The 12,665-nt window shown below is 35.6% G+C and overlaps 1 protein-coding gene across 6 annotated transcripts in view; it reads left to right on the top strand.

Moving 5' to 3' along the window:
* UBAP1 (ubiquitin associated protein 1) overlaps window positions 1-12,665 on the top strand; it is a 57,206-nt gene that overhangs the window by 22,458 nt on the left and 22,083 nt on the right. For all 6 annotated transcript variants that reach the window (XM_008530976.2, XM_070590292.1, XM_070590293.1 and 3 more), the window contains one exon: window positions 10,416-10,456. In XM_008530976.2, the coding sequence (XP_008529198.1) occupies window positions 10,423-10,456 (34 nt within the window). In that variant the 5' untranslated portion in view covers window positions 10,416-10,422. The remainder of the gene's footprint in view (window positions 1-10,415; window positions 10,457-12,665) is intronic.

Consider the following 12,665-nt stretch of genomic DNA (forward strand, 5'->3'; position numbering starts at 1 on the left):
TGACCGTGTAAGTATCCTCCTATGGATATTTGGATAAATACTCTGCAAATGGATAAATACCCTCATGGAACTCTGACTCACTCATTTTAGCATCTACTGATAACGATTATTCAAATTACTAATATGGTGGTTGCCAATTAAGAGTTATGCACAGTTTTAGAAAATTAAAATGTGATAACTGTGCAGCCTCTTTCATTTTGCACCATAGCAGTAACATCTTTTTGTTTTAGTTATTTTGTAAGTTCCAAACTTGTAAATGTAGATCCAGCCCCAACAGGTATTAATTTTACTTCATATACATACCCTCTTCCCAGTAATTTGGAGCAAATCCTAGTCATATCATTTCATCTGTAAATTTTGTGTACCTCTGAGAGATAACTTAAAAGCATAATACTATCATCCTACCTAAAAAAATTAACTTATTCTTTAATACTATCAAATATCCTGTTAGTGTTCATCTTTTCCCAATTGTTTTATCTTTTTCCCCAGTTTATTTGGATTGGGATCCAAATAAGATCTATATATGGTGATTGCTTGAGATATATCTCTCATGTTCTTTTTTAATCTATAGATTCCCTCCTTTCTTTCTTTTTTTCCTTTGAAATTTTGTGTTGAAGGAAACGATCATTTTTCCTGAAAAGTTTCTTAGAGCCAAGAGTTTGCTGTTTAATTAAATTTACTACTATTTTAGTTAGAATTAAATGTTTATTGTTTTCTTTTTAAAAAATTAGATCTACTATTTTAATTAGAATTAAATATATATGATTTTGTTTCTTATTTTGTTTTTTTCTCCTATCCTTGCCAAGTTTTGCTATCAGTATTATGCTGATCTTATACAATAATTTAGAAAGTTGGCAATGTCTTTTCAGCAGGTACTTACTGAGAACTAACAGGCACTATGCTTGGTGCAATGGTAAACAAAACAGAAGTGGTTCTTGTCCTCATAGTGCTGAAAGCCTACTGGAGAAGATAGACAATAAACAAATCCTGTATAAAACTACAAACTGCAAAGCTGCGTTTGTTTTCATTTTATGTGTTGGGACGATTTAAATAAAATAGAAATAATCTGTTTCTTAAAGATTCGATAGAACTTTAAATAAAAGCGTCTATTCTGGTGTTTAGTTTAACTGAAAGTATTTTATTTGCTTGTGAAATTACTTAACAAGCCTTAACTTTCTCCCCTCGTATCCTTGACATTCTATGAAGTTGTGCCATCTTTATGTTGCTTCCTCTGCACAGTATTCCTCTGGGGATAAGAGTTTTCAAGATTGGTGAGCAAGGCTCTGTTACTTCTTTGTTTCTTTGGGAAAAATCATTTGGATTTCACATGACTGGACAGTCAGAATGATGTAATTGACTAAGTATGAAGACTTCCGGAAGAACAGAAAAATTATGTTTCTGATTACTTCTCTCCGGTCAGATTAATAGCCTTTGATACAATACTTAGCTTCTTTGTATTTTAAATTAACCAATTATATTGTGTTCGCTACATATAGAGTGAAATAGTGTTATTAGTGTCAAATAGTAAGCATTTTCTTCTCCTGAGAAAAAATTTGGGTGTGGACTGTGTATACTTACTGAGTCATAGACTCAGGAAGTGATTACATGTGTTTATGTGCCCTCATAACTAGGAATATGAAGTCCATCTTATATGTATAAGACCATTGGAGTTCATAAAAGAATTTATCTAGAGCCTTAATTCTGAAAAAATTGTCTAAGATCATTTGCTCCAGGCCTCTTGTTTTATAGAAGAAGCCCTGAAAAATATTTTTCTTCTTTCTTTTGAAGGTTTTGACTAGCTCTGAACCATCCCAAATTGATGGAAGAAGTGAAACTAGAACCCAAGTTTTTAACTGTCCATAGTGCTCTTTTCTCTCTCGTTTTCTGGCATGAGTTGCGATGTGATTTTTGAAAGAGTTGGGGATGAATTGACATTTTTGATTGAGTAACTTCCTTAAATTATTTTTTTCTTAGTGTTTATTCACAATTTAAAAAGTGAAATTCATAGGTTTGTGGCCATATTTCCTCTTGGGACACTGTACTTTTACTCAGCTGTAAGTCACATTGAAGAAAGCATGTTAAATAAATTTTAATGAATCGGTTAAGATAAACTTGAAGTTTCTAATTGGCTAATGCCTTACGTCATGACTCCCTGTTCTTTTAACTAGTCAGTACTTTCCTGTTCTTACATTATGTCAGTCTTATATACCTTATGATTTCAGACTATTTATTGTCTGAAAATCTACAAGAAATCATTAACTTTTGCATTTGAAGGGCATTGTTTTGTCTAGTTTCATTTCCACATTATGTGTTAGTGTTATAGAATCATTGTCATCATTTTTTCATTTTCATTCCTCATTTTATGATCATCGTATTTTCAGCAAATTTGTGGAGAGAGGGCAAGAAGATATAAAAAGGCTGACCCTGTTAAAGACAGACACTGTGCTAGATGGTTGGAGGATTAAGAGGAGTCCAGAGTTGACGAAAATCCTTGTCTGGATTTTTCTTGACCCATTTTGGAATTAGCTAGAGTTCTTAACTGCAATTCTTGAAATTATGATTGAAATCAGATTGCGTCAGTAATTTGTCTTGACAATACTATATTATCTTTGTGTGTATAACTTGTTGCTTTTTAAATTTCAGGGAGTTGATGTTCAAGTATATTCACTTTTTATTAAACTATATGTGAAATGAGCTTTGTATTGAGTCACTTCTTGCTTTTCAAAATTATAGCCTTAATGCTATATATAAATGAGGTAAAACCTCATTTGCAAGAGTAATTCAATTAGTGGGAAAACTTGTACGTTACAGCAACTTGACTGTAAAAATAACCTTCATTTTCTAAGTTTTCCATATGGCAAGCATTTTTTTGGATTTTAAGTTTCAGAAACTTGTTATTTTTACCCATTAGTTTTCGATGTGGAGTGAAAATAGGATTTATGTATTTGGACAGTTGCATAATGTTGCTATATACCTTTGGTCCCCTGGAATTTATTTTGGTATGGAGTGTGAGGCAGGCATCCAACTTTATTTTTCCTAGGTCGTTACCCAGTTTTTCCATCACTTCACAGATTTTAAATGGCAGCTTTATTATATACCACATGATCATATTTTGGGTATTTTTAGTGATTTCTACTCTGTTCCATTGATCTCTCTGTCTATGGCCCCTTACAGCACAGCTTTAAGAGTTATCTTTTATAATAAATATTTTACTGTTTGAGAGGCTAGTCTCCCTTCATTATTTTCTTTGGAATTTTCTTGGTTGTTGCTTAATTGTTATTTCCACATGAACTTTTAGAATCAACTTGTCTAGTTAAAGAAACAAAAAGAGAAGACTCCAGTTTTCATTTGCATCATGCCAAATTTATATAACAACTTAGGGAGAATTGATCTTAAGGATGCTGTGTGTCCCATCCAAGATTCTCATATGTTTTTCCAGTTGGGTGTCTTCTTTTGTGTCTTTGCATAGAGCTTTAGTTTTCTTCCTTTACATATTAAGTTTATTCCTATTTCTTACCTTCTGTGGTACATTGTATGCTTCCATTATATTTCTTATTTGGTCATTGTATATATGAAGGCTGTTTCAGAATATTAGTTTTGTACCCAGAAACACTTTATTGTATTATCTTATATTTGTAACAGATTTTCAGTTTTGGGGCTTCCCTGGGAGAAACAGTCTCTTTTTTGACTTTTTATACCTTTTACTTGTTTCATCTAATATTATATAACAATATTATTTTCCCCCTCTTTTTTTTAAGTTAGCTGGATGGTTTATCTGCTCTTGGATTTATTTATTAGTTGATCTATTTTTCTGATTTATTTTTATTTCATTTTATTGAGGTCATAATAGTTTGTAACATTGTGAAGTTTCAGTTGTACATTATTGTCAGTCATCATATAAATGTGCCCCTTTACCCCTTATGTCCACCCCCCAACCCACTTCCCCTCTGGTAACCACTAATCTGTTCTCTTTGTCCATGTGTTAGTTTATCTTCCACATGTGAGTGAAATCATACAGTGTTTGTCTTTCTCTGACTTGTTTTGCTTAACATAATACCCTCAAGGGCCATCCATGTTGTTGTGAATGGAACGATTTTGTCTTTTTTTATATTTTTCTAATTTTCAATTTATTATTTTCTGTTTATATCTTTTTTTTTTTTTAAAGATTGGCACCTGAGCTAACAACTGTTGCCAATCTTTTTTTTTTTTCCTGCACTTATCTCCCCAAATCCCCCCGGTACACAGTTGTATATCTTAGTTGCAGGTCCTTCTAGCTGTGGCATGTGGGGCACCACATCAGTGTGGTCTGACGAGTGGTGCCATGTCCGCGCCCAGGATCCGAACCGGCAAAACCCTGGGTTGCTGCAGCAGAGTGCGTGAACTTAACCACTTGGCCCCGTGGCTGGCCCCGTTTATATCTTTATTGTTTCCATTCTTGTGTTTTGAAGGTGGTTATTCTTATTCTAAGTCCTTGTGCTTGAATTTTCCTCTGAGTACTATGTGCTGTGAATTTTCCTGAGTACTGCTTTAGTAGTATATTATAGATTCTCAAATACAGTATTTTCATTTTCATTATCTTCTGCAGTTTTATTTTTGGTTTCCTCTTTGATCCATGAGTTCTGTAAGAGACCATTTAGAAATTCAGGTAGTAATTCTTCATTTTCTGATGTAATTAATTTCTAATTTTTTTTTGCCTTTTGACCATTGACTGTGCTACTTCTGATTTTGGAAATTTATTGGGATTTTCTTTGTGGCCTAATACTCACTTAAATTTTTGCTGTGGGTCTTTTAAAAGGTATATTCTGCTTTCAAGGTGCTTTTGACATAATAATATAAATTAGATATATCTTCCTAATTATGTATGTCTGCCTACTTCTATTTCCTATAGTTTTTGCTGTGTGAGTGGTGATGCTATGTTATTTGGGGCTCTTCATTGTGGATTGCACTCTTTATCGCAGTGAAGTAAAACACCTACTCCACTTCCATGAAGTCTGTAACCTAGAACCATGTGTGTGTTTCTAGGTATTCTTAGTGGTTTAGAAACACCGATTTATTCTTTTTGCTTTCTTTGAGGTCGCAGTCTTTCATTAGTTACATATTGTGTTCGTTTTAGTTCTGCTGTAGGTATCTGGGTTTTTTTTTTCCCTCTTGCTCACTGGACTTTTTTCCCCTAGTTACAAAGTATGTGTATGTGTGTCTATCGATAGATAAATATGTTCTCGATATAGAAAGCCTGGAAAGCAAATAGCATAAAAGAAGAAACCAAAAGCCCTACCTGTAAACCTGTCACCCAAATATAACCACTATTATAAGACTATGTCTTACCCTTGTGTCCATATCCATATTGACATACTCCCCTGTTTTCCAAAATGGCAGAGCCAGTTAGATCTAGTTTCTGCAGGTTAGTGACTCAAATTTAGATTTTCCTTTTTAGTTCCTCATGAAACAGTGGTCCTCAGGAAAAATCTGACTGAACAAGCAGTATTCCAGCAGAATTGAAAGAAGAAATTAATGGATGAAGAAAAGCTCACTGCGGCTATTGAAATGATCTTCAGTATGAATCAGCGCGCTGCTGACCTCTGTTCTTGGCCTTCCATCTTCGCTCAAATATGCTGATATGCAGGAACCAATAATAAGGAGGCTTAGTTTTGCAAATACAGAGCTTGTGGATGGTGCTAGATCCTGAAAATAATGTCTCTGGCTGTGTCTCAGACTTGAAGAGACTGAAAGTAAGGTCTCATAAGCTCAATTCAATGTTCACAGCCATGTTCTTCACTCACAAAAAATAAGATTGCGTTATTGTCATGTTCAAATAAAAATCTACATGTTGTGTATAGGTATCCTATTGTGTATAGGTAGTTAGAGTATTAGACAATGGTTTACTCTTGCAGGTTATATTCGTTTCACCAACCTTGCTTGAGCTCTCGCTGCATCTCAGGCAATATGCAAAAGTATGTTTTTTCATGATCACACCCATTTGAGGTTATTATTTTATATGTAAATAATGTATGTATGTGTGTATGTAAATAAATGATCTATGTAAAGGAAAATGGTTTCCAGACTTCTGGGTTTCATGGATCACTAAAATTTTAAAAAGCAGAGAGTATTAACGTATGGTTGCTAGCTTTTTATTTTGCCAGTAAAGACATCTTTAAAAAGTTACTGAGTATAGTAAATGATGATATCACTTATCCTGAATACTGAATATTTAATTTGGAAACTTGAATATTTTTCCTTCATTTTATTCTACCATTCTAGATTTATGGTATGTTGAGTGTTGGCTGATTATTCAGTCTACCACTCTTATTTTACTGATGAAGGCACTGGGGCTCCAGAATGTTTCTGAGACCTGAGAGAGAAGAAAGCTTTTTCTCATGAATGTAGTACATCCTCGTATTGACATATTAATAGCAGTTAAATGTGTGATTTTTGTGATATGTATGTCGGTATGAGTGCTAGTTTTATGGGTGTTAACTTTGTTTTCAGACTTGAAATTTGATGATTCCCAAAGTCATATTTTTCTCTAAGTTGGAGAGTTTCCTGGATTAATTTGTATCTTGGGAAATTCCTGATTGCAGTTCTTGTTGTAGTTTGTGTGTGACTTTGAGAGCTTACTGAGATATGAAATTGCTGTTGTGTTTTGGGAAGTTGTTTGCAGAGTGTAATTTCATGTAATAGTAATTTAATGATATGAGAAAAGGAAGAAAGAAAACGAGAACATTAATATAATTGCCCTCGGGCTTTCTCTTCCCCTGGGAAAGGGCCTGGGCCTTGCCAGGATGTTTGTTTGCCTTCTGGTCAGCTGCCCCTCCTCCCTCCTACCCTCCTCACCTTTCCCTTTTTCCATTCCTTACCCCATCTCTTCTATCGCCTGCACTCTAGCTCCTCCTCCCCTCCCTGCACTTCTCTTCTTGTTACCTATTTCCCCATCTCTTGTAGTTCTTAGATGTTTTTGATCATTGGTTCAAGTTTTAAGTTATCAGGTTTTCTTCCTGTAGCATTTGAACTGAAGTGGCACTGAACTGGCAAAACAGAACATTGCTGTTAAATTCATAGTTGCTTTGGGGAGTTCAACATTTTATTAGTGTAAAAGTTTATGAATTAAGAATGTGTGTTGTTATTTCTGCTTGATACTTTTACTTTAATAGAAGCATTTATATTTATTTTAGTGGAAATTTATGATTGCTTATTAAGTTTTTTTCCCCCCTGTGAGCATTTATAGTTTTACATTGGGGCAAATGTATTTTTTTGTGCACTTTTTTTTTACATAGAATAATTCAGTCCAACTTGTGAAGACATTTTATTTATTTTATTTTTTTTGGAGGAAGATTAGCACTGAGCTAACATCTGCCAACCCTCTTTTTGCTGAGGAAGACTGGCCCTGAGCTCACATCCATGCCCATCTTCCTCTACTTTATACGTGGGATGCCTACCACAGCATGGCTTGCCAAGCAGTGCCATGTCCTCATCCGGGATCCGAACCGGCGAACCCTGGGCCGTTGAAGCGGAACGTGCGTGCTTAACCACTGTGCCACTGGGCCAGCCCCTCGTGAAGACATTTTAATACTTGTACTTGTTTCCCATTAATTATATGCTCTTTTGCCATCACAACTTATCTTTTGAATTTTTCATAATTTATTTAATCATTTTTCCACAATTGAACATTTAGATTATAGGAAGGTATTATAAAATAAATGGTTATAATTAAATAAAATATAGGAAGTTTATGAGGAAGCTTATATATATCGCTTGCTTTTGCGCAGATGTTCCAGGAAGAAAAGTTGACCCTAGGTAGGTGTTAAAATGCCTTTGATCCTTGAGGGACAGTGAAGTTTTACTGCATAGCAGACATTTGAAAAATCTTTCCTGTAAGTGACCAAATATGGATTTCTTATATTCTTAAGGTTTGTGGAAAATATAGTAGGAGTTGCATTCAGTGAACCATTTTAATATTTAAAGAAAAGCCTTAGATAATCTACATTTTATCAGCTTTATTGAGGCATAATTTTAAAGAATCTACATCCTTTTATTTAGTAATAAGGGGTACTGTATTACTGTATTTTAATTTTCCCTTACTATTCTTTGTTTAATAGAAATTTTGCTTTGTTGCAGATAATATGCGTACTTTCACATGGGTAGGGAGGGGACTTTCTGATTTGCATTTCTCTGACTAATGATTTTGTAATGGTGTTGAACATCTTTTGTGCTTCTTGGTTATTTGTATATCTTCTTTGGAGAATTGATTATTCACGTCCTTTTGCCCTTTTTCTAATCGGGTTATTTGTCCTTTTATTATTGAGTTGTAGAGTTATTTATGTGTTCTAGATACAAGTCCCTTATCAGACATATGATTTGCAAATATTTTCTCCCCTTCTGTGGGTTGTCTTTTGGTTGAGCCTTTTTAAAAAAGCCATTAAGAATCCATTTAAATTTGGTGGAACTTCTTTAAAACATTCCTGATGTTAGCTTGTTCTGGGGATTGTTTGCAAAATTATTTATTAAATCAGAGGCTCAAGCGGCCTCTCCCAAGCCATTTACCTCTCAAAAACAGCTGCTTCTTCAAATAGGTGATACCCCACAATATCACTAAATATTAGGGACATGGAGATGACAATACTCATTTCCTGTACTTGTCTGTGAGCATATTCACCGCTCTCATTGCTGGATGCCTAGATATGCTTCTTTCCCAACAGAGATTTAGAAAAACACATTTCTGGTATGTGCCTATGTAGGAAGGTTGAGGCTGCCAAGAATCTTGCTTCTGGCTTTGAAAATCTCACTGTTTGTTGTGGTTTATGTACATTATGATGAGCCTGAAGCCTGTAAGAGCCTGTGGAGTGTCTTCTGCACATATAAAAAGGTTAAATAATTTTCAGTATGGTTTGTTGGTTCTTTGAAAATTGATAATCCATATACTTTATAATTTTAACTCCCCACTAACTAGAATGTTACCTTTGCCTTTCCATGTAAATTTTTTTTTAAAGATTTTATTTTTTCTTCTTCTCCCTAAAGCCCCCTGGTTCATAGTTGTATATATTTTTAGTTGTGGATCCTTCTAGTTGTGGCATGTGGGACGCCACCTCAGCATGGCTTGATGAGCAGTGCAATGTCTGTGCCCAGGATCCGAACCTGCAAAACCATGGGCTGCCGAAGCAGAGTGCGAACTTAACCACTTGGCCACAGGGCTGGCCCCTCCGTGTAAATTTTAAAATAAGCTTGTCAGTTTCTTTAGAAAAATTGTGTGCAGATTTAAATTGTTTTGAGTAATCTTCACAGGAAGGTGCAGTACACTCACCTTTTACTTCTAACTTTCACTGGAAAATAGATCATTTTCAGTATGATGCCTTGCATTGTATTGTAATGCAGGCTAATAGACACCATACCATAAATTCATATAGTTAACCTTAATTTTTTTCCTGTTTATGTCTTAGATAAGTTAAAAGTATAAACACCATATCAAAGGAGATAAATTTTTAGATTGAAGAGCTCAAGATTATTTGTGCAAGAAAGGACTTTGTACCTACTTTTATAGGGGCTGAAAGTGCAAAGATAATATTAAGCTAGATGTGCGGTTTTATGGGATTTTCCCCCCTTCATTGTTTGGAATTCTATACGAAGTTGAAACAGTGCAAGGGCTAGCCCTGTGGCAGAGTGGTTAATTTCGACATGCTCTGCTTTGGTAGCCCAGGTTTGTTGGTTCAGATTCCAGGTGTGGGCCTATACCACTTGTCAGCCATGCTGTGGTGGCAACTCACATCTAGATTGGAGGAAGACTGGCACAGATGTTAGCTTGGGGCTAATCTTCCTCAAGCAAAAAACAGGGGGATTGGCAATGGATGTTAGCTCAGGGCTAATCTTCCTCAGCAAAAAAAAAATAAATAAATAAATAAAAATAAAAAAGATAAAATAATACAAAAGGTTGTATGTCGTTCATTCCCTACTTCAGAAATTTCAGTCTTAAGAGTTACAGCATGATGTGAGGAGGAAATATTCTGGTTAACAGTTATAGTTAATTGTCAATAAAAGGTCTATATTTGCTTAATGAATAAAATGGAATATTTTTCTTAGTCTATTATTGACATATTTGTAGTTTATATCAGGTTGATATGTGCTTAGTAATTTTTTCCTCTTGATAGTTTGCATGTAAATTGGTCAATGGCTAGTATGCTATTTTTCTAATATTTTCTTTTCAGAATGTGCAGATTTCAGAAATGTTTAATTTTTCTCTGGAAGACTAAATTCTTCCCATTTCTGCTTCTTTCTTGAGACTTTGGGACTGAGAAGTTTGAGGAGTATGTCAGTCCTGGAACCTTATAGTCTCTGGTTTCTTATTTTTAGTCTCAGTTTTCTTATGATGATTTGTTTATATCCTCTCAAGGCATCATGTGCCTAAGAAATATTTTTTTGTTTTTCAGGTTCTAAATGGCTTCTAAGAAGTTGGGTGCAGATTTTCATGGTAAGTGGACTGTTACATATCATATATGATATATATATGATTTGATCAGAGAATTTGAAATCACTTAGCATTGTTTAAGTGCCCCTTTCTCTTTATTTAAATGAGCAGCTAGAGAGAAAATAAAGTTGTACAATGTAGCATATACACTCCATAGGACTTCACATAACTTTAATATTGAAGAATTTCTTTAAATGGATAGTCAGACTTCAGAGTCTCTCTGTGGTTATTGAACTTGAAACTACCAGAGATGGATAGGGAGTCTGCTTATTTTTGTTGCTTTTCAGCAGTATTTTGAAATAGTTACCATTCCTTCTCATATTCCCTGGGCATAGCTCTTCTCCATCTCAGGTGTGAAAAATTATGAACGTTTAGTTAACACTTTATAATGTTTTGGTTTAGTTCCCCCCTTCCATAAAAATAAGCCATGATCAGCAGATCAACATGTTACAGAAGTATCAGTAGTAGTAATTACAATTTTGCATTTGAAAATAATAGTTTATCATCATTTTCTAAGACATGACCTTTCAAAATGGAATGCATATATAAACTTTATTATCTCCATTTGGGAGGAATGGAGGTGCCTAAGCAGTTAAAATTAGACCCTCTTTTTATTTTATTTTTCTATGTTTTTAAAGATTTTATTTTTCCTTTTTTCCCCCAAAGCCCCCCGGTACACAGTTGTGCATTTTCAGTTGTGGGTCCTTCCAGTTGTGGCATGTGGGATGCCGCCTCAGTGTGGCCTGACGAGCGGTGCCGTGTCTCTGCCCAGAATCCGAACTGTCGAAACCCTGGGCCGCCGAAGCAGAGCTCCCGAACTTAACCACTCGGCCATGGGGCCGGCCCCTAGACCCACTTTTTCTACAGTAGAGAAGATAAGAGTTAAATACCAGAAATATCCCAACAACACAATCATTTGAAAATGGGTTTTAAAACTGATCTTCCGTTTTAAAGGCGATGTCATTGTGAGAATTCTTTGCTGGAGTGCATGGCAGCATGTTGGTCTGCTCCTTCTCCTCTACAGATAGTGGCTTGATAGGATCGCTCAGCTGAGTCAGGGTGGTGCAGCAGTCACTATGGTTTTAACTTGCTTATTTATTTTATACAACAGCTTTAATATTTTGAATCGCATTGCACATATACTTAGATACATCACTTGGATATGTTTTGTGAAATCCTTTTGGAGTTACATCTTTCAAACTCTGGAATTTGCATTCTGTACAACAGGTCAGGCATCAGATCTTCCAGTAAGTTATCTCCTCTTGTTTGAGGATTATTACAGGGCTCTTTCAGAGTATCCAAATGATAGTAGAGAGGCAGATCTGAAGTTGCCTCTGGATCACTTTTTCTTTCTTTTTTTTTTTTGTGAGGAAGACTAGCCCTGAGCTAACTGCTGCCAATCCTCCTCTTTTTGCTGAGGAAGACTGGCCCTGGGCTAACATGCATGCCCATCTTCCTCTACTTTATATGTGGGACACCTGCCACAGCATGACGTCCTAAGCGGTGCCATGTCTGCACCTGGGATCCGAACCAGTGAACCCCAGGCCGCCGAAGCGGAATGTGTGCACTTAACTGGTGTGCCACCAGGCCAGCCCCCTGGATCACTTTTTCAAGGGAAAAGAAGATGGAGCCACGGCCAAAGGAAAGGCCTGGGGAGAGAAAATAACAAAAATGAAAAATTTAGACTTATAATCTTATTTCAGTAGATAAGCTTTCTGTCTTGAATCTTTGGGAGCTGCTTTTTGATTGGAGTGAAAATAAGTTGGACCCCAGGTTATGCATTCCTGCTAAACAATCAAGAGAGAAGATTGTAATTCTGAAATTATCTGATCAATAAAGACTTAGTTTTTAGAACTTCTTCCATCTCCTTACATTCCTAATCAAAATTTTATTTTGTTTGTTTATTAATTTATTTATTTTTGGTGAGGAAGATTGGCCCTGAGCTAAACTATGTGGCAACGTTCCTCTATTTTGCATGCAGGATGCCACCATAGCATGGCTTGATGAGAGGTGTGTAGGTCTGTGCTCGGGATCCAAACATGTGAACCCTGGGCCGCCCAAGTGGAGTCCACGCACCCAACCGCTGTGCCGCTGGGCTGGCCCCAAAAAGTTTATTGTTTAAATGAAATGTTCTACCTGAGTAAAATTTGAGAAAAAGATTTTCTCTTTCTCTCTTTGGCTTCTTCTGCTTTAATTTGCTGAGCTTCTACTT

This window comes from Equus przewalskii, chromosome 22 (assembly GCF_037783145.1).
Source record: "Equus przewalskii isolate Varuska chromosome 22, EquPr2, whole genome shotgun sequence".
In the NCBI taxonomy this organism is placed as follows: Eukaryota; Metazoa; Chordata; class Mammalia; order Perissodactyla; family Equidae; genus Equus; species Equus przewalskii.